This window comes from Cricetulus griseus (assembly GCF_003668045.3).
Source record: "Cricetulus griseus strain 17A/GY chromosome 1 unlocalized genomic scaffold, alternate assembly CriGri-PICRH-1.0 chr1_1, whole genome shotgun sequence".
Classification (NCBI taxonomy): Eukaryota; Metazoa; Chordata; class Mammalia; order Rodentia; family Cricetidae; genus Cricetulus; species Cricetulus griseus.
The window spans coordinates 273,209,415-273,232,060 of NW_023276807.1; the positions used below are offsets into that span (position 1 = coordinate 273,209,415).

Here is a 22,646-nt window from a genome sequence, read left to right on the forward strand (position 1 = left end):
GACTTGAAAATAATTTTATGCTCATAATCTTGAAAGTTCACATGAATGGAATGTTTTCTTCAAATAAAATGTCAAAAGATCCATTAGTTGTCTACCACAAACTTGATAAACATTATGCCGATTACCTTCCCCTTGTAAATTATATTTGCATTGTTTTCTTTAACAAGGAATTATTTGAAGTGAATTTTCAGCATCAAAATATATGTTTTCTTTTCTTTTTGGAACTGATAATTTTTGTAACTGTTTTTTCATACAATATGTTTTTGACCATATTCTTTTTTCTATCCCAATTCCTCCCAGATCTTCTCCACCTACCTACCCATAGTGCTCAAGTTCTTTCTCAAAAACTCCCAAAACTTTAATACTAAATGAAATAAATAAATAAATAAATAAAATGAAGGTACAAACAAAAATCTAATAAGACAAAAAACAAACAAACACCAAAACAACACAAAAAGCTTTTGCTCACGTGTGCATGGACACACACACACACACACACACACACACACACACACACACACACACGCACACACACACGTTTTGTGTTGGCAACTACTCTGAGGCACGGAGCTCTGGAGTGTGGTTGGTTCATCCAGTGACACACCATTGAAGAGAACTAATTTTCCCTTGGCCAGCACAGTCAATTCCACATAACTCTTTGGTTAGGGGTGCGCCTGGTTTGAACTCTTGCAGATCTTGTTTGTGTATGTTAGTGGAATTTTAATTTCATTATACCTTGGTTAAATCATGTCTTCTGTAGTATATTTATTTGGAATATATTTAGAATTTATGAGAAATCAAATATTCAAGCTATATCGATAATTCTCCTTTTCCTGAGTAAGAATGTTGTTCTCCCTTAACAGAAGAGGAGGTGCCTAGTCTCACTGCAACTGGCTGGTATCCATGGGATGCCCACCTGTATCTGAAGAGAAAGAGTGGAGGAATGAATGGGGCAGGGGGTGTTGAGAGGAGGTGGAGGGGGATGAGAAGAGGGGAAGGAGGGGAAACCTTGGTTGGGATATAAAAACCAAACAACCAAACCAAAACAAAAAGAATGTTGTTCTTTAGTCACTAAATTAAGAATTGTATCAATAACTATTATATGTACATTTCAAAAATCTCTGTATCATTATTGATTTTTGTGCCTATATCTCTGCTGAGATATTATATGCATATTTTGAGCCTCATTTGCAAATCAATTCTCATGGGTAAAAATTAGTGTTTTCTCTTTAAATGAGAAATCTGAGACTGATAAAAATTGGGTTGCTTGTTGTCATGAATGATGCACAACTTACAATTGTCATTAGAACTCTGAATGGCACAGGTGTGGGGGTCAAGTCTTTTCAACACATCATGTCTTTGTAAATGTCCCCAGAAAATAAAATGAGCTTTCTAAACTATGTTGAAAAACAAAACAACAACAAAAAAAAAACAAACAAAATTGTTTGCTTGCTTTTTGTGAAAGATGAGGTTAGCACACCTATGACAAATTTTTACTTGTCCAGAATCTTACTGTAAAAATGTAAGAGCCAATATTTGTGCTTTTCTACATGTGTGTCATGAATGATTAGAATAAGAACCCTGAAACACAGAAAAGGATGTTTTCTAGCTAAAAAGAATGACTTTCTTACTCATTAGGACCATTATGATCATAGCACTTACATCTTACATTTACGGATCCCTCCAAATCAGAGCTCTGTCATGACTTTCATTAATCAGAAGAACAATTCAATTAATTGAGTCACTTGGGAACAGCCACTAACATTTTAGGGAATGTTAGATTCCCCTTTTGCAATGGAGAGGCCCAATAATCACTTCATTCTTGGGACCAATTGATTGCAGAATGACGAGACTGGCTTGAGAAGGAGACATCATAAATACTAACTTTGTTGTGGAATATTAGTTTAAGATGTGTTACATTTGCTTATGCTATGGAATAATCTGTTTAATGATGCAAAGATGTGCTGCCTTCTTTTATGTTGCATTTGTTTAACTCTGTGAAGCTGTGTTAATTCGCCTATTTAAATCACCTGATTGGTCTAACCCAGACCTCGGCAGGAGAGAGAATTAGGCAGGGCTGGCAGGTAGAGAGAAGAAATAGGAGAAATCTAGACCTGAGAGAAGAGCAAGGGGCAGGCAAGGAGCAAGATAAAGAGGAGAGGACACCAGGGGCCAGCTACCTAGCCACACAGCCAACTACACAGTAAGGAAAGAAAGATACATAGAATAAAGAAATGTAAAAAGCCCAGAGGTAAAATGTCACTAAAGAGAAAGGGGATAATTTAAGTTAGAAAAGCTGACTAGAAACAAGCCAAGCTAAGGTTGGCATTTATAGAGTAAGTTTCCCTGTATTTATTGGGAGCTGGGTGAAGGGTGTTAGTATTCAAGCATCTGTACTGGCCTGCCCTTGATTTTTCTGACAGGATACTCCCTCAGCTGCAGCCACTAAGAGCACCTCCTGTGCACATTCACTAGGTTCCCTTTTAAAAGGGCTCTGCCTAACTCCCTTCCCTCCCCCTCCCCTCCTCTTCCCTCCCCTCCCTCTCCCCTCCTCTCCCTCTCCCCTCCTTCTCTCTCTCCACCTCTCTCCCTCCCTTCCTCCCTCCCTCCCTCTTCTCCTCTTCCCCTGTCTCCCTCTCTTTTTATTCCACCACCCTTGTTCCCAGGAACCAGTCTCTGCCCCCTTTTCTGCCCCTTCTCTCTCCTCTTCCAATAAATCTCCTATGTGAGTCCTGCTGTATGGTGTGACACAGGGTCCCCAAAAGTAAAACAGACAAGCAAAACAAAACTATACTTTGTGACTAAGATTTGTTCTTTTTTATTTGAAGTGTTAATAATAAATCTGTTTCTAATATGGAAAGTTCAGATGGACTTATTTTTTTAATCTCATTTTGAAGGCACTAACAGAGCAATAAGATATGAGAAAGTGGGTACATGAACATCTGACCATGAAACAAAACCGCGGTCCGAGATGAATAGGACTTGATGAGCATCATTTCTGCAGGGAAGGCACAGTGCAATTATTGTAATGAGCCACTCTATTGAATGGCTCCCACGTAAAACATAGTAATTGGAAATAAGCAATTACTTAAAATTACATAGGTGGAAGGTGGTGCCTCACTTGACTAGATTTGAATTTATCATGCACCCATGAGCTGCAAATTAATATTGGAGCCAGTGTGGCAGATCATGTGTACAGCAAGAGGTTTCTCTAAAGTAAACTTTTTATGGAGTTGACATTATGCTTGGAAAGAAAGAATTTAAAAGGTGACTAATGTAGGTGGCAGTAAGACTAAAATAGTCATGTTCCAATGCATATAAAGGTGAATTCCATTATAATGTCACATTATGAAGCTTTGAAATGTGTCTTAGGATGTGCAAAGGGAACCTCAGGTGATGGGCCAAGAGGATCTTGCATGGGACTCCTCTAGGTCCTCTGCATGTATGTTATGGTTGTGTAGCTTGGTGTTTTGTGGGACTCCTAACAGTGGGAGTTGAGTCTCTGACTCTTTCACCTGCTCTTGTGTCCATTTTCAACCTACTGGATTGCCTAGTACAACCTTGATATGAGGGTCTGTGCCTGGTCTTAGTGTAGCCTGTTTGCCATGTTGGGTTGCTGTTCCTTGGAGGCCTGCTCTTCTGTGAAGTGAAACCAAGGAGGAGTGGGTCTGGGCGAAGAGGGGAGGCAGGAGGGAACAGGAAGGGGTGGAGGGAAGGAAAACTGGTTTGGATGTAATGTATGACAGAAGAATAAATAAAAAAGAGAGATTTAATCTTAGTTATTTCCACATTTTATATTCTGAATCCTTCATAAACACCAGGCATAAAAATAAAATATGTACAACAGACAGAGACAGGGAGAGATCACTCTTTCCTGGGACTCTAGGAAGTGCTATGTAAGTTGATTGCTATTTTGTGTGAAACTCTATTTTATGTGGGTTTCATGTAAGCTGTAAAAGCTGAAGATGGTAGATTCTACACTTACGCACAGTCAATGTACACAGCTGCTGTCTGAAATGCATTTTGATAATGAAGTAACATTACACTAAAATATTACTTTAAATCTTTAGGCCTCCTCTGGTTTGTGTTTTCCTATTTGTTAATCCATGAGATAACTGTAGATGAGGTAAATGTTATGAAGGACTATTTATCTGGAAGGGAATCACATTGATGGTCATGTGTATATCTTACAACGCTGGGAACTAAATGCTGGAAATTTAATTGACTTGAATTTTATGACAGTGCTTTCATCCTCAAGCAATGGCTGGGGGGGGAGGGGTGGTCACCACAGATTTGGCCAAGTCAGCCACAACTATATGACAGTGACTTGCAATGCACAGCATGAGGCACCTTGATCCACTGAAAACAAGTAAAAATGTTTAATGCATGGTATTAACTGGTAAGTCACAAATAGATGCTGGGGGGCTTGGAGAGATGGCATAGCATTAAGATACTGGCTGCTCTCCCAGAAGACCCAGGTTCAATCACAAGCATCAGTAACTCTCTTCCCGGATGATCCAACTCCCTCTTCTGGCCTCCAAGAACACTGCATACATGTGGACCACAGACATGCATGCAGGCAAACACCCCTATATACAAAAACAATAAAACAACAACAACAACAACAACAACAAAAAAAACGAGAAACATATGCCAGGAAGTTTTGAATTATAGATGTAAAGACAAAACGGCTCTACATTTATACCTCTTATAAACAGATGCGGACTGGAGAGACAGATGATTGACTTTGATTCGAGCCATTAATTTGTTTAGGAATTTAAATCCAGAGTCCAAGCAGCCCTAGGATCCTAGGTTTCAAATGCATTTGAACTTCACGTGCAAATAACAAGAATGTGACCTTAGCAACAACTGAGACAACAATTGGCCTAGCAATTACTGAAAGATAAGATCTATAAGTGAAACTTTAGCCAAAAGAGAAAAAAATAGATTGACATCAGTACCCTACATATTTTAGCAGCAACCTTAGTTCCTTGAAGCCTGTTTTAGAGATAGTTCAGAATGTCTAAATCCTGCATTAGCTACAAAAGATTTTTGGGTATTTCACACATGACAATGCATTTTGATAATATCCACTCTTCACCCCCTGCTCTAACTCCTCTAGGTCCCCTGTCCCTCTCTCAATTTTATGTACCCTTTTATTGTTTTTTCTTAAAATATATATAAGGTACTGAATTCAAGTAGTGGTGCCCATATGGTTATGGTATAGGGCTGCCCATGGGAGCATCGGCAACCTACTGGAGCACGGGCCATATTTCTGAGGAAAACTAAATCTTCAAATAGGGGACAACTGTCTATAGCTCTTTTTTGCACCTCCATGAATATACATCCAAGAAACATAAACATACTGCATACAATCTTCATGTGTAAAAAATGCAGTTTTGAAGAATATTTGTTAGGAATTTCCTCTCTTACTAGTTGAAGACAGTAAACAACTTTCCCACTGCCTCCAGAACATTCTGGATGTGTAATGGTCCTCAAAACAGAGCTATTGAATAGAAGAATGTGCATCCAAACACAGCACCTCTTACTTTGAGGCCAACAAGTTAAAAGATTAATAAAAGTGAGAAACTATGCTTTGCATTTTTATATTGTATACCTTTTTGTTTTCTTTTCATTATTATGACTAAGCAGTCAGTTTGTTACCTACAAAGGCAGTTTTAAGTTATCAGAGAGATACCTGCGTGTGATTTTTGTATTTGGTGTTGTGAACACCAGCCCTGGCTATCCCTCCTGGACCACCCTGCCTGGTATCCTTGAGATACAACACATGGCTGTTTGTTAGCATCCTGTTATCTCTCCCACCCACATCTTTAAATAGATTTTTAGAGCTGCCTCTAAAATATTACTTGGGAGAATTATTTAAGAAAATCAACACCCCTAAAGACCAAAGCAGTTTGTTCCCCCACCCCCTCTGCCTTTATTTATTTATTTATTTTTTGAGTGCATAAATGCTCACTCTGGAAATTATAGATCAGGTTGAGTAACTTGCTACATGCAGAGTTACTAGAACAAACCATATGACAGTCTGTAATCATACAGAAAATTCCTGAAATGCTGCATGGCAATCAACAAAGCTTTGTGAAGAGAAAAATCTCCTAGAAGCCTTTAATTTACTCCATGAGAATGTAAGACACAGGGTAGACAATGGGGCGTCGCCTTCTGTAGGGCCCTATTTGCCAGAAGCCCCTTTCGATACTTTTCAACTGTGCTGGAAGGAGGACTCAGGAGATCCCATCTAGTGCATACCTGGGTCTTACAAAGGTCAAAGGAAGGCATCGAATCAGGAATTCCAGATAGTTCGAGCTACTGTGTCAGTACTGGGAACTGAACTGGGGTCCTCTAAAAGAGAAACAAGTACTCTAGCCATCTCTCTAGCTCCTGTTCCCATAATAGCTTTTACTTTAACCTGTTTGCTTATGATTCTTCGTAGTGTCATCATCTTCTGAAGTACATATCTTGATTTCTTTTGACTTTCCTCATCCAGAGGAATGGTAGATAAGCAAATAGTGGAGCTCCACACATTTTTGTAGAATTACTGAATGAATGTGGAAGACTTATGGAAATGGAAAGGATTAACAATACATTAAAATTAATGTTTATCATTTTACTCCCATTTTTGTACTTGGGTTCCAGCTTTTGAGGTTCTGCAACGCTCACTTATGATTCTAGATCATAGGCAGGTTTTGATCCAGCAAGTAGCATGCTGGCTAGGGGTAAGGCAGAAACATCAAGGTGACAAAGACTGCAGAGCAGTGATCAAGAATTTGGATTGAAGAGTTCATTGCTGCAGGCTGAGTGAACTGGTTGTATCACTGGGTTGCTAGGATGTCAAGTTCACATCTGGCGTTATTAGGAAGCACTCTGTATAAGAAGCCCTAGATATCAATAATATGAAGAAACATGAGTAGATACTTGTATAATTAAAATATCAATGCTGGACCATTTTTTCCTTCCACTTTTGCTTCCTGGAATGTGATGATACATTATTTATGATTTATTAAAGCTTATCTGAGGATTCAGAAAACAAAGCAAGTTTTAAGCTATAGAGATCAGGCAGTGGTGATACACACCTTTAATCCCAGGACTCAGGATTAAGAGGCAGACAGACCTCTGTTAGTTCAAGGACACACTGATTACACAAAATTGATTCAGTCCTAAAAGAAACAGCTCACACAAAGGTGATCTCAGCACCTGGGATCACACACCTTTAATCCCCGCATTAGGGAGGTATGTAAAACAGGAGCAGGATCTCAGAGCTTGCATTCAGCCTAGGAATTGTCTCTAGCCACACTGAGGGACAGCACAGCAGTCTGAGTGAATCTGAGGAGCAGTGAAAGTCTGGAGCAGTCTGAGGATCACCCCTTTGGTCTGAGCTGAGGTGGAGCTAAGAGTTAGTGGCCGGCTGCTTTTCTTTTTCTGATATTCAGTTTGAAGCTTGAACCCCAATATTACTCTCTGAGTCTTTTAGTTTTTCTACTACACTGGAAGTCCTCACCATGGATACTAACTCACACTGGAGTTTCTGTCTCATATTGCCCTGGACAAAGACTCTCAAACAGAGATGAGAAATCTTAAGAATTTATAAACAGCTCGAGAAACAGGTGGAAGCTGTTGCTGCAAACAATTTTTTTTAGAAAGGAAGAAATCTAATTTTCTATCACTGAAATAGAGCCAAAGGTTGAAGGTTGGTTGCATGGTATCTGGATTAGTTTTTGGCAACTTGACACAAATCTAAACATCCCTGGGAAGCAGGAACTTCAGTTGAGGAGTTGCTCCCATCAAATTGGCCTGTGAGCATCTGTGTGTTATTTTATTGATTACTAACTGATGTAGGAGGGTCCAGTCCACTGTGGGTAGTGCCATCCTTGGGCAGGTGGACCTGCATAATGTAAGAAAGCTATCCAGAGGGAGTAAGGCAGTAAGCAGTGTTCTTCACTGGTTTCTGCTTCAAGCTCCTGCCTCTAGTTCTTGCATGACTTATCTCTATGATGGATTGTAACCTAGAAGATGAAATAAGTCCCTTACTTCCCATATTGTTTTCGGTAGTCACAGCAACAGAAAGCAAACTCAGACACATGGCACTATAGGTAGCTCTCTCTCACCAGGATCAGGTGATGAGACCTGGAGGCAGACTTACATTTTACTTCCAAATCTGAGTATTTTTGCCCAGATTAGAATAAATGCCATGGGAGAAGAACAGCACCCCCCTCACCTACATTTCAATGGCATAAGGTCCATCAGGCTGAGACAAGATGTAGAGAAACACACCGTTATCTATGACTGGCTTTGTTTAACAAACAGGATGGGCTTTAATCAGCTCCAGAGGCTGGGGACTGATTATCACCTTCAAAATCTTACAGCTTCCCTAAGCTAAGCAACATGGATGGCACCTGAGGTGCAATGTGTCTGCTAAGCTAAAAAGAAGTCACATCCAAAAAAAGGGCATACAGAAAATGAGAAGTAGCATTTTCAGTGCTAAACTAAATAGTACATGGTGGAAAGGCTTGGGTGCATGGAGACTCGCCTCAGCCAAGCTCTCCCCTACCCACCCCACACCTGCTAAGCATTTTCTTAGTCCTTTCCTCATGAAGTGATCGATATTCTACCAGGAGTTGTGAGAAATTCACGTTCTCTTTTAAGGAAGGGGTTGATTTTCAGTTTTCTGTGTGACATTGTTCCTAATGATTAGAAAGTGTGTTCTGGTTTTGCCACACTGTGCACTTTGGGAACCTCAGCTTTTTGTTCTTTCTCCTGGAGGCAGGTGATACAACCACAGCAGGCAGGGTATAGAGTTAGCTGCTTCACTGCTGGTTTATGGCCAAATTTGTAAATATAATGAGACAAATCTCATTATGTTGGCATGGCAATGCCAGTCTGCTTTCCAACATGCAAAATGAGACTTCAGACTGGCCTGGACCATGGTGCCTTCTCTCCACATGCCTTTCCTTTGTCCATTTGGCTCTTTACCTGTTTATGGTAGTGACTGGTAAGTAGACACCACAAGCTCTTAGTTGGAACAAACACAGCCAAGAACAAACCAAAAGAGGTCAAAAGTACCAGTGACTGGTAAGTAGACACCACAAGCTCTTAGTTGGAACAAACACAGCCAAGAACAAACCAAAAGAGGTCAAAAGTACCATACACATGGCATGACTTTTCATTACAAAAGTGGAAGCCATGAATGGTATCACCTAAAGTCAAATTTGTGACCAGGAAGAAAAAAATTGGGGTGGGAGGAGGAAAACATTAATGCACAAGACAAAAGTAAAGACAAGAATTGAGAGGGAGAAAAAAGCAGCCCTAAAATGAATATATCATCCTTGAGCATGTCATAGGTTGAAATATCCCTGTGCAAGTATCTTGTTCTGCAAACAGTCCCTTCCCCAGTTTGGGCAATTCTGGTGAGAAACAACAGAGAAGGTACATACTGGCAGAGTTTCTGAACCCCAAGAATATAGATAACATCTCAAGGCTTCTCCAGAGATAATAAAATCCAACCAGCCTGAACAAACCTAATTATTTTCTGACAAAAAAAATAAATGAAAAAGAAGATATTGGCACCAGAGTATTCTCTACAATCCTGGGTCCCATAAGAATGAGGAATGTGATCTGTAGATGATGAAGAGAAAGTAAATGAGTAAAAATTCTTTAAAAAGAAGAGACATACTGCAAAGGCAGCAGTCACTGTTATAACCTAGGCTAGAGCAAGATGACTAAGCCAGAAGACACAGTATATTCAGCTCTGTAGGATAGAGGATGAACAGGGGAGCCCGAGCATGAGAGAACTCTGGCATTCTACTTCTAAATATAATGGAAGTATGAATTGCATCACAAACAGTATATATGTGTATGCACATATACCCAAATATGATGTGGGATGTTCTTCTGTACATATGTTTCTCTTATTGGTTGATGAATAAAACACTGATTGTCCAGTAGCCAGGCATGGCTACCAGATAAGAAGAAGGCTGGGGAGAGAGAAGCAGAGAGAGGCAGTCAAGAAATGTCATGCTGCTGAAAGAGAAACATGCCAGACTATGGATAAGTCACAGCCTTGTGGCAATACATAGTAATAGAAATGGTTAATAATTAAGAGAGAGCTAGCCAATAAGAAGCCTAAGTCATCAGCCAGACAATTTAACAATTAATATGTTTCAGTGTGTTTATTTGGGGCTAATTGGCAGCCGGACCAGGTGGGAAAGAAACTCCATCTTCCTAAATATCTATTATTATTTGCAAATAAAACCTTTCTCTTCTTTTTATTATCTTGAGACACAGGAACACAGCACCCTAAATAATTGACCCGTGTTTTTCTCTAATGCATGCTTTAGAGATGTTTGGCAATGGAGACAGTGGCTCTTACTTTTTGATCAATGTATTTGTTGTCTTCGACCGTGGGCCGCTTGGGGTTATCACATGACGAGGAAGATGTGGAAGGGAGGATTCTGAAGAGACAGCAGGTGTCCTGTTGTTGGCGGTCAATGAACTGCTTCATGAAGCTTTCCCTTTGTAAAGGAAGTACACACACCAGGCGTTATTCAGGAAATGGAGCCAGAGGTGGCATTTCATAGAGACCATGAAGCAGTGTAGAAGATCACAAAAAAATAAAGTGTCATAACAAGGGAGGTGGTTAGATTTAATTATCAAAATATTTAACTTAGAGAAAGCTTCCTGAATCCTTGCAAACTCTTGTTTAAAAGCATAATGTCCCTGAAATAGCTTAAAAGCAAGGGTATCAAATCCAAGGGTGTGATTTGAATCCTAGTATGGTAATGAGATACTTTATCTTTCCGATAAGACTTGAAAGTCTTCATCTTTCCAAACTTCTATTCATTATAAAGTCCTTGAGAGATAATTTTACATTTAAAGACTCAAAAGGAAAAAGACTTCATCTGATCTCCAAAATATGCTGGAAAAAAATTAAATAACATCAATGCAAATAAGCAAAGTCAGTTAACTTTAAAAAAGATTAGAAGTACAAATATGCATGAACTACATAGAGACACTTGGGTCACCAACAGACCTCATGCCAACAGACCCTTAAGACTGTATTAAACCCGCAGTGGTGTAATAACCACCCAGATTTGCATCAGTATGTCTTTTGATGTTGACAGAAGGGTGAAAACGGATAAAGAGTTATCGCTCAGGACCTATGTCAGTCATCATGTGACTGGACGTTCTTTATCGATTTGAATTTACAGTGTTTGGCTCTACTTTCATAATCCCTCACAAAGACAACTAAAAATAAATAAATAGAAAAATTTTAATGATTCTGATTGTATTGGAGATTTTGGAGTTACCCATCGGAAGACTAGCCTTTAATTATTAAAAGCAGGCAGTTCGAAGCAACTTCGGTACGTGTTTGTCTAGTAGGAAGGTGAAGCTGGCACAGACTGAATCAGTGTGGGTACAAACGCCATGCTTCTTCTAACCAGTAGGAGGCAGACTACACTGTGACAAGACTGCCACATACACAAAGGCGGATGTCATACAGACACCACTCAGAGCTGCGTGCCAGATGCAGGCAGTGCTTGAACCCCAGTCCACCCTCCTTCACGCTCTGAGCAACGTCCATTCTGTCTATACCTGGGAGGTGTAATCGCCGCCGAGGAGTCCCTTGAGGGAGGCGGGGACAGAAGCTCGTGCCCCACCTGCCTCTCCTCTTAAGAGGTTGCTTGGGACTCAGGCTTCCTATGACAAAGGCAGCGGGGAGAGCAGGAGACAACAAATTCAAGCACAACCCCAAACCCAGCCTGAAAGAAGGGCTGAGGTAGGTTTACGATGGTGAGCCCTGTAGTGAAGATAACGAAATCAAAGAATCAATTCGATACCTGATCTTAGGAACAGTAAAATCTGAAGGAAGTTTTGAGATTTTCACCATTTGCGGTCTGTTTGGGAATTTTTCAAAGATTCTCAGGCGCAAAGGGAGTTTTTCTTTGGTGTCTGCATTTGCTTCGCTTTGCTTTAGCTGAAGGGGGGGCCGGGGGAGAGAGGAAGAAAAGAGGAATGAATATTTAGGCGTCAGAGAATAACATGCAATTGCATATTAATCCGGTAGATGGCAGAAAAGGCCCACAACACATCACACAACAGGATCTCAGATTGCTCTCTGCTGCAGGGAAAGGACAAACGTTAACAGCAAATTAAACCAGTTTTTTTAAAAAAAAAATCTGGAGGAAGGCTTTGTTACTGTGCTCCCAAAGATAAATCTCCTTTCATCCCACACATTATCTTTTGCCTTTTACTTATGATTAAATATTCAAATTAATTGTATACACAGACATGGTAGAAGTAGCATGGACTCACAGTAAAAATTTGTGTGGATTACAAACAAGTTTTTGGCTACAATTCAGTCCATGCTTTCTTGACCTTTCCCCCATCTTTCCAATGCTAGTTTTTCTTGTGGATTCTCCTCACTTCTCTTTGCCTCTTAAGAGGCGGATTGCAGCTAATCTTCATATACCTTCTCTGATTTCTATCCCTTTCCAAGATTGGTCCTACTAATTCACAAATGGGCTAACAGGCCATCAAAAGCCATTTGCTATGGCCCCCTTGTGAAAAGTCCTTTTACTTTAAAATGACAAGGTTTTTTATTGGGACTGTGGACATTAGCAGTAAAAGTCAAGACAGTTTTGGTAAACAGAGGGGACAGACAAGGTACCTCTTACTCACACATAGAAATGAAAATCATTCTGGAGGAGCAGAAATGCTGCATTTGGAGACTAAACCTCAATTCAGGTGGCAGACGCTATTGCTGTTTGTTGTCCCTCGGTACGGCAATGTACTCAGAGGACATGTATATAATATGATGTTTTTTTGATGATGATGATGATGAAGATGGCAAAGCCATAGTACCCAGGGCCACAAAACAAAAAGCACAGACATCTCTATGTCATGAGACTAATCAGAAAAATGACTCTGAACATGAGTGAAGGCTTAAGAAAAAGTCACTGATTTCTAACTGGTCACTGATGTACAATTGCGGAAATATCTGCCATTGGGAATTTGGGTCCACAGAGAAAGAAAAAGCGGCTGACTTATTAAGGCAGCCAGACAGCAAGACAGTCAGTGATAGCATGTCAAAGACTGATAAGATTGACGGCACAGAGAGGCGCCTGCTCCATTGAGTTTGCTGACTCATTTGTTTAGATTCCTGTGCTGTCACTTCTAGAACCAATCCCATGAGTCAGATTCAGTGAAAAAATACGGGGGCTACAAAAATAAAAGGCTGTATGCATTTTTCCTCACCCCTGCCCTCATCATAACCCAGATAGTTAAATAAACAATTATCCATAAAAGATAATGGTTACCATGGAAGAGATATGACCAGAGTGCTTGGGATCACAAGGCAAGAATAGTGAAGAAAGAAATAAAAATAAGTCAAGGTATTATTTCCTGTGCTCTTACAGACTTTTTAGGAAGCAGAATGACTGTGTGTGACTAAGATCGTTACCAAGGAGGGTCTAACCAGCAGGGACTGGATTGTATATTATGCTAGTCTAGTATGAAATGCAAGAGCAAAGTCTTGGTTGGAACATCTCACCAAAATGAAAATTCTGAGATCTTCCTAAACCTCCCTCTATCTGTCAACTCTTTCTGTCCTCACTAGAATCTCCCTGACTGGGCTTTTACAAGCCTTGTAGTTGTTCTTTACTCCCAAGTTAGCCCCTTATCATCTATTTCTCCTTTCCATGGTTACAGAAATCTCAATTTTTGCCTTAAAACCTTTTTGTTGTTACTCTTATAAAACAAAAATGATCAAAACCTTCCATTTGGTCTCAAAGTCTTATTTCCCTCCTCCCTACCTCTGTAGTTTTAGTTTACTGGGTGTTCTTGTTGTATCTCCTCTTTTAGATGCCCATGAATGCACAGACCCTCATTCCTGCCAGACCCTTCATCTGGGCATCTCTTGCCCTATTTCTTTCTTGAACTTCTACTTGTTTTCGGGATTTTATTTCCTCAAGTAGTTCTTCAGATAATCCTTCTCTGATCACCACAGTCTTTGCCTTAGGATCTCATAGCATACAGGGCTGAACCACAGAATTGCTGTTCACAAGGGTCAAAACAGTGACAAATCTTCAGTTTCTTCAGGTTCAATCTAATGCACATTGTTAGCAGTTTTCTAGGTTGCTGTAGCAGTTATCACAAGACTTGTATCTCCATGAATCAGAAGGTACCAACCCCTCCAGAATCAATGAATTAACTTCTCTATCAAGGCTTCCCCTGAGCCCTGCTTCCTCTGAGGGCTCCAGGGAAAACTTCTTACAATTCTCTGTAGGCTTGTGGCTCATTTCTCCACCTCTGTTTCCAGTGCCACTGGTCTTCTTCCCAGTGCTTGTCCCTGAATCTCCCTCCTCTTCTTCTAATAAGATTTGCAAACATCAGATTCAACACTCACTCTCAACCAGAATGACTGACTGTTTACTTCTGCAAACGGCCCAATTTCCACATAAAGTCTCATTTCAAAGCTCAGTAGGTTTTGGGAGACACTTAAACCCATTTTACACATCAACATCTCAAATAGTTTTGTCTCACATAAGCTCTTTCCCCAAGAGTATGAGGCCCAGAGGGCTGGGAGTCAGGTGGAGCTTCTTACCTCACACTTATCCTATCCTTGTCCTGGCATAGTGGTTACCATGAAGTCAACTAGGAAAATAGTCACTGAATAAATGACACTAAGTAGGTGATAGAGAGAAACTCTCACAGACAATATAGAAGCAAAAGAAAGCCTGGTGTGGCAAACAGAGAGGTAGATGGTATCTATTTGTTAATTGGGCAGCTTAACTTTTTCTGGTGTAGTGTGTAGGTATTCTCTATTTTCAGAATGGCATAAAGTTAGACTTCTATGGGATTTAACTAGTTACCATGTTTGCCATTGACAAGCTAATGAATGTTTGGACCGTGTGTAGACTGACACGTTTTTACCTACCAGTGGCATGATGGGAATATGTCAGATTATATGTAAATATGCCCGAGGATACAGTGATCAGTACATTAGGCTAGTAATATTGTTTTTAGAAAAACTTCCATGTTTTTAAAATGGATCTTGTGAAATTCTAATTTGCATTAGGGATATTAATATTCCCAAGAGATTCCACTTTTAAATTTCCTTTCATAGCACCCCCCAGAGAGTGAAATAGAATATGGTTGGAAACAAATTAAAGCTCAACAGGAAGTAGTTACCGAGCTACACAACTACAAAGAACAATGGCAAAGTTCTTGTGAATGGCTTCTCCATGGTCTTGCAAATTGTTCTCTTGAATAGTGAGAACCATGGCTGCTCAGATATGCAGACAGGTAGGGCAAAGAGAGGGAGGGGAGTGGCTGCTTGCATAGGCACAGTGAATTTTGCCTCCTACGAGCAGTAACAGCCTTGTTCCAGAAATTCCATAATCATCTCCTTTTCCTATGCGCCTCTTTGGGCCTGTTCTGGCAGGAGTATATATACCTCAGCCATGCCATCATGTCTATGGCAATGATATTTGTGAGACTTGACTGTAAATCACTCAATTATCCATGAATAGAATAGAAAAACAGATCTTGATCTATTTAAACACTTGAAATGAGTGAGATGCACCCTAATATAAAATGTGGTTCAATTTTATAGTACAGTATTGAGGGCAGGAAGCCAGACATAACAAAAGAGGATATACTGGAAGACAAGGTTGTAAGGTCAACAAGTGAAGGGACCAGCTCTCCATTTCGGCAGCCATAACAGGCTAACAGGCGCTTGCCTGACCTTGGTCACTAGGAGGTCAGATGCCTGCCTGGTGGCAAGGAACCAATCAGAAGTTAGCTGGTGGTACTATGCTTTACAGCTCTGGGTGTGCTTTACGGACAAGTGCACAGCAATGATGAGCAGAGCATAGCAACCACCCTGGGAGGGCCTATGGGCCATAACAACCAGTTGACCAATCAACACAGGGCAAGCCCTCCAAGCCTGGAGGCACATCACTCCTGAGCCTGTGCGCACCCCTAGACACTCCCCTTATGCTGCCCTATAAGATCTCTATGCTGTGGCTTCGAAGAGTCTTCCCTAGCCATCCACCATTGTGGATGGATGAAAGGCCCGAGCTAAAATGGGGTTAGCTCCTTAAACAACTGCAATAAAGCCTCTTGCTGTTTGCATCAAGCTTTCGCCTCCACCTGGTAATTGGGGTCATCACAGTCCTGGACCTAGATCCTGGGGGCCTGAGCCTCCGGGGGTCTTTCACAAGTAACAACATTATTCTACATTGCTAATTTTCAGTGAGGTCAGTATTCTTGGGGCAAGTAAAAAGCAATGGCCAGACAGGCATAAGGTCAATGGTTTCCAAGGTAGAGTTGTCTTGATCTGTTCAGTTGGGGTGTATTACTTTTGCAAAACATCAGAAAACAGCCTCATCTTATGTTTATTTCAGTTCATTGAAAAGCTTAAAAGCAGATAGATGATACATTTGAACAAAATCACACAACTCCTATTTCATCTCTATCACAACCTTGACCGTTCTGCCTTCCCCAATCCACAAGCTTGAGCAAGACACAAACACAAGTGAAAGTAAAAAGGAACAAGGTAGGAAGTGGAGCCAACGTGGGGGTGGGGTGTGCTGGGGGCAGGGTATACTGGGGTCCAAGGAGATGAGGATCTCCAGATCAGAAAGCAGTACTTCATGGTACTTTGAAACCTTTCACAAAGTTAGTTAACATTTGGCAAAATGATATTCTACCTCTTATCCTAACTTCTCATTCTCTCCTTTCCACACACATTTTCTAAAAGCAAGTATACTTTGATGCAGATGAATGACTAATGTCAATAAAAGGACTAGATATGAATTTAAGGCCATTAAACTACTCCCTCTCCAATGCAAGGCTTTTACAATAAAGTATTTATAATTGCAGTATCTGGTAAAATTTAAAAGATCTGGAGTTGTTTGGGGAAGACATGGTGCAGAGGACACGAAGGTTTTACTCTTCATGTTGAAGAACTTAACGTAAAGAATGGCACATAGGAGGAGTGGATAATGGCTTCAGCCGAGCAAGAAGTCTGCCTACAGCCCACAGACCAGATGATTGTTTTGTGACAGGCTCACAGGGCAACACAAGAAAAACAAAAGTGCATTTTCAAAAGAGAAATTACAACCAAAGAAAGAAACAAATTTCAAAACTTGAGCAAAAAAACAAACAAAAGAACAACAACAACAACAAAAAACCAAAACCACATAAATCTAAGCTTGGGCTCCTCCACCGCTCAGCATCTGTTACGCTGAGATATCATTGCACACACGTTGGGTGGCTGCGAGTCTGCTTTCCCAGACCTCTCAAGAGGGTACTGGCATAATTGTGCTGCATGGCACATACCCTGTTCTGCCTCATTGCTTCCATCTTCCCTGTTTCAGCCTGTGTTCTCTTTCGCTAACATATTCAAATACTATTTGACCCCGTTTCCTCTCGGAATGCCGTGATGAATAGCTGAAACTGGAGGAGTACATTAATGCTCATTGTAATCTTTTGGCATGATTTTTTTCTAAAAGAAAATCATTTAGAAAATACCTAGACTTGTAAAATATTGTCATTTTCAAACCAAATCCTTGCTCAGTGAGGGGGGTTGCGCATAGATGTGTGAGTAAGTACAACTGAAGAGTTACTGTTACCTGTTCAGGGAATGAAAAATGATCACACTATGTTTATACCAGAATGAAAAGGAGTCCCTCCTCTTAGTTATGTGATTAAATTACGGCTGGATTCTCCATGCATCTTACCTGGCCCCGGCATCTGGCTCTTTTACATTACACTGATGGAGATTCAGAATGCAGAATCTTTGTGAACTACACATCATCATTTTTCAAAGGGTCTTCTCTAACTAATTTGTTTACACAAATTTTACAACCCAAACGAAAAGGCTTCTGGGATAAAACAGATGGTTTAGCTGGGGTAAAGAACAAACATACTGGCTTTTAATAATATGTGTTATCATAAATACTTGATATAAATGTGAGGACTACCTTGCTTTCCCTGTTCTGTGAAGTAAGGAGCACCCCCAGGGAGAAGCTTTTATTTGTACTGCAAGCAAAGGGCAATGAATTTACACACACACACAAGGCAGCAGTACTGTACATACCACAAATGTGTGCTAACTATATTTTCGGCTAATTTCCTCTCCTTTACAAAATCTTTAACAAATTCAATACTCCGAAGGTCAAACTGGGGTTTTTATTACCTTGATGCATGAATTCAAGCCATCCATATTAAATTGGAGGGCTCATTTCTCATTTGGCCTATGGTGACATTTCTGTATGATAGCTGTTACTTGAGAATGTTCACAATGATTTTAAAAAACAGACTAATTAATTGTATGTGATATATATTTAAATTAATATTGATTTTACTTTTTACATGTGTGTGTGCGTGCGTGCGTGCGTGCGTGCGTGCGTGCGTGTGTGTGTGTGTGTGTGTGTGTGTGTGTGTGTGTGTGTGTGTCTATGCATGTGGTTACCCGCAGAGACCAGAAAGTGGCATTAGATTTCTTGGAGTTGCAGTTACAGGTGTTTTTGAACCACAAGGGTGCTGGGAGCTCCTGCAAGAGTAGCAAGTGCTCTTAATGGCTGAGCCAGCTGAGCCATCTCTGCAACTCCTTTATGTAAAGCTGGCACCCCAGAATGCTCACAGTAATTTCATAATGTGGACTAATTAGTTGAATGTGATTGTTTGCTTTTCTATCTCAGCAGAGGTTCTGATCGGTTGTCCATGCATCCACATGGCATGCCCAGCAAGGAAGAGGTGGAGAGAACTGTAATTTGGGAGGGGCAGGGTCACCAGGGACTGAAACATGGTTCTTCACTTGCTGATTTAAAAGCCCATTGGAGCACTTAGGAAGGGCAGTGACACTGATATCACCTTAGGGCATCTCTGAAATGGTTACTTTCATGCTCTTCACACTGAACTTCAGATCTTACAAACTTTAAATGCCCTTCAGAAGGTCGCTTTGAACAACCACATATAAAATATTTTCAGCAGCTTTTACTGGTTGGTAAGAGGAAAAGGGAACTTTAAAAGAGTAGACTGCCTTGTTACATGGACTGCATAAATTGTCCTTAGATTATCATTCATTAAAAACCCATTAATGCAACTAGTTATCATCTGTTAGAGAATTTCTGATAAGTCAAGATGGCTTTTGTATGTTTTCTCTTACAAATTTTAACACCGCCATTTCACATTAGATTTCTCTTATGTCAGTCAACTGAGACACAGTTGTTTCCACTGAGGAACTGACTGAGTCATAGAAATATGGTCTTATGGTAAAAATTCACTGCTTTCCTCTACTTCAGATGAAATTACATTAGAATTTCATGTAATCGAGATACTTGGTTCATATTACTAGATGAGTATTCCAGTAAGACAGGAGAACCAAGGTAAAGTCTCTATACGTGTACTACACAGAGAGAGACAACCATACACACACAGAGCTTGTGTGAAGGTGTTTGTACAACTGTTATCTCATTTTTTGATATAAAATATATAATATAGTTTTTGTCAACACCTTGGAAGAAGTAATCTTTTTTATTAGATTTCTTAAAATTTCATTTTACATTCCAACCAAAGTTCTCCCTCCCACCCTTAACTGAGGAGTGGCCTTCTTCGGAATGGCCTGTGGACATGTCTGTAGGGACATTTTAAAAATGCTAATTGGTGTAGGAGGCTCCAGCCCACTGGGCAGAGTACCAGGCCTGGGTTGTATAAGAAAGGCAGCTGAGCAGGCCAGAGGAAAGCAAGCCAGTAAGTGGCTTTCCTCTCTGTTTTTTTGTTTTAATTTCCTACCTTGGCTTCCCTCAACAGTTGACTGTAACCTATAAGATGAAATAAACCCTTTCCTCTCCACATTGGTTTTGGTCATGTGTTTATTGCAGCAACAGCAGCAGCAACAGCAGAGACATAAACTAGGTCACACAGGCAATAGCATTTCCTGGTAAAGGGCAGAAGAAGAGCATGTGGAATTGAGCTTTGCTTCAGCTTTTGAACTTTGGATTTCAGTGCTCTCAGATGGAAAGTGAAGACCATCATTCTTTTACACGAATGCCAGAGACATCAGAGAGAGAGCACGTTGTCTGTAATCTGAATCAGGGGAGACGTTCTATACCAACCATCACTGTGTCAAAGCAGTTGTGGACTTTATAAGAAGGTGAGAAGACTGGATACTTGCTCTTGTCTCTCTTCCTCGTCCTCCCCTCCCTGTCCCATTTCTTCCTCTTGGATGAGTTGGATGGTTTATTTTTCAAGATTCCTAATTGTTGACATGAATTCAAAGATGGAAAAAACCCCCAAACAGCAAACAAACAAACAAAAACAGCCCTTTTCCTGACTTTGTCTCCTTCACCATTCTCCTAACCATTCCAAACTGACCGCTTTGAGGAGATACCCACATGCCATCTGCTTTGCTCTTCACTCTGGTCTCACCATATCCCTCAGGAGGGTTCATCTAGGCTCTTTCTTTGCAGTTAGCGTCTGGGTCACATGATTATGCAATAGAGACTCCCAAATGAAGCTCCCTAAGCACCCCCACTGGCTTCTGACTTAGTCGTGTCCCTTTAAATTTCTCCTTCAGAACCTCCCAAATTACAAGAAACAACTTTGTGTTTCTCTGGCCCTTAAAGTAAACCCTGGGACTGACATTTATATGCAGAAGAGCCACTCCACTGAGCGTGACCTCAAATGTCCTCCAATGCTGCGCCCTTTGTGCCCTAACCTTGTTGGCTGTATCTCCCACTCAGTTCCTTCCATGTGATTTCATAGGGTGTCACTTGCTTACAGCAGCTGCTCCTTCCTTAATGTAAGTCTCAGAACTCCTTCCCAAACCATCTCCTACAGGAATAGTTCTCAGAGAAGCAATTGGGGGTTGGGCAGTAACCCTGTGGGCTAGATACCGCCCCAGCACTTTGCATGCTAATATTATTTAATCCTTACAATAAGCTCCCAGGAGTAGGATTCACAATCAGTGCCATTGTCATATCATGCTGTGGGTGAGGGCACAGGTCCAAGGAGATCAAATCAATTCTGCTGAGTCACCCACAAACCTCCTGATTTCTGAACGTGAACTTCCCCAAACTAACTTGTTCCCTCAAAACCACTATCCCACATAACAGACTGACTGAGGCTTCTGCGATTTCATGCCTGCCAGTCCCTTTATTTAGAAATAATAAAAGTAATCATTTCTGACATTTCTTCAAGCTTGTGAAGTGTAATCTGAGTCAGGCACATCTTTCTCAGTGGTCTTAAGTCCCATCCTGCTGGCCTGGGCTTTGCAGTGTATCTTTCTAAAAATCTGTGCCTTTCTCTTACTGAGATAACAACTTTTTAATGAAGAACTATTTGTAGCACATGGCTTCACATTAGCCTGTCCATGCTGAAGATGAGAAGAACACAATGGTGACTCGAAGAGTAGAGAATGAAACATCAGTAATGACCATGAGCAGGCTGAGGTGGGCCATTGTGCTATTTCTCATCACTCTGCTATTCTTCCTTATAATGGGAAATCAGTCAGCCTGACCTGTGCCATCAATCCCTCTAAAAGGTCAGAGGAAAAATGGCAAATCATTGGATTTTCTTTCAGGAACAAGATCATCTAAAGCACTGGATTTCAATGAAGTATGTATTCCCATTGTTAAAGACTAAAAGTGCATAAAAAATAAACTAAATGGGACCCATGTACAATATAAAGCTTCTTATATAAAGCTTTATATACTATCATTAAACAAGGCAATATTATTTTGCTTTTGACATGTCATGTTATATTATTTACTATAGAAAATTCTTGCCCTATTTTGGATGTCCACTATATTTTTGAAATGATTTTTAACAATTGCAAAAAGCACAAAGAACTTCTGTATGCCCTTGAACTATCTTCTTCTTAAACTAGCATCTTATGTAACCATGGGATACTTCCCAAAGCCAGAAGTTAGCCTTAACTATCTATGTACATTAACTACAATGAAGGAATTATTTGGATTTGCCATGCTTTTGCATGAAGGCCTCTTTCTTGTTCTAGAATTCCATCCAGGGAATAGCACTCTCTTCCACCACCATGTCTTCTGTCCTCCTCACTGCTGTATCAGTCGCTCTAATTTTCCCTGTTTTATTGATGTTGATGGACTTGAAGATCACCAATTGGGTAGTTTTTCTTGAGACAGGGTTTCTCTGTGAAACGGCCCTCTCTGTCCTGAAACTCATTCTGTAGACCAGGCTGGCCTTGAACTCACAGAGATCTGCCTGCCTCTTAATTTCAGGGTATCTGATGTTTTCTCATGACATTGCTAATATTTTAATTGTTTTTGGCAGAATACTATGGGAATGGTATACCCTTTTCACCATGCTTGGAGGACTATGAAACTAACATGCCTTATTATAGATGGTATAATCTACTGTCACCTGGGTAAACTGATGTCAACCAGGTGCCTTCCCTATAAAGTTGCATATGTCAGCTACTAACTCTAGCTGTTACTTGGAATAGATCAATTTAGCTTTGTGTCTTTGAAGGTAGGGACAGCAAAGAATTTGCAGACACTAGTGAAGATTGCTGTAATAATCTGAGTGGTATTCTTTTAGGCCATGCAAATATGGCTTTTCCTTAGAGTTTTTGCCCTGAATTTTGCATC

At 40.5% G+C, this 22,646-nt stretch overlaps 1 protein-coding gene across 1 annotated transcript in view; it reads right to left on the minus strand.

Moving 5' to 3' along the window:
• Nucleotides 1–11,989, minus strand: part of LOC100761462 (sodium leak channel non-selective protein) — an 81,261-nt gene extending 69,272 nt beyond the window's left edge. Inside the window, exons 1-2 of the mRNA XM_035453371.1 lie at nucleotides 11,853–11,989; nucleotides 10,385–10,526 (exon numbers count right to left, since the gene is read on the minus strand). Coding sequence (XP_035309262.1) covers nucleotides 10,385–10,526; nucleotides 11,853–11,902 — 192 coding nt within the window. The 5' untranslated portion in view covers nucleotides 11,903–11,989. The remainder of the gene's footprint in view (nucleotides 1–10,384; nucleotides 10,527–11,852) is intronic.
• Nucleotides 11,990–22,646: the final 10,657 nt, after the last annotated feature.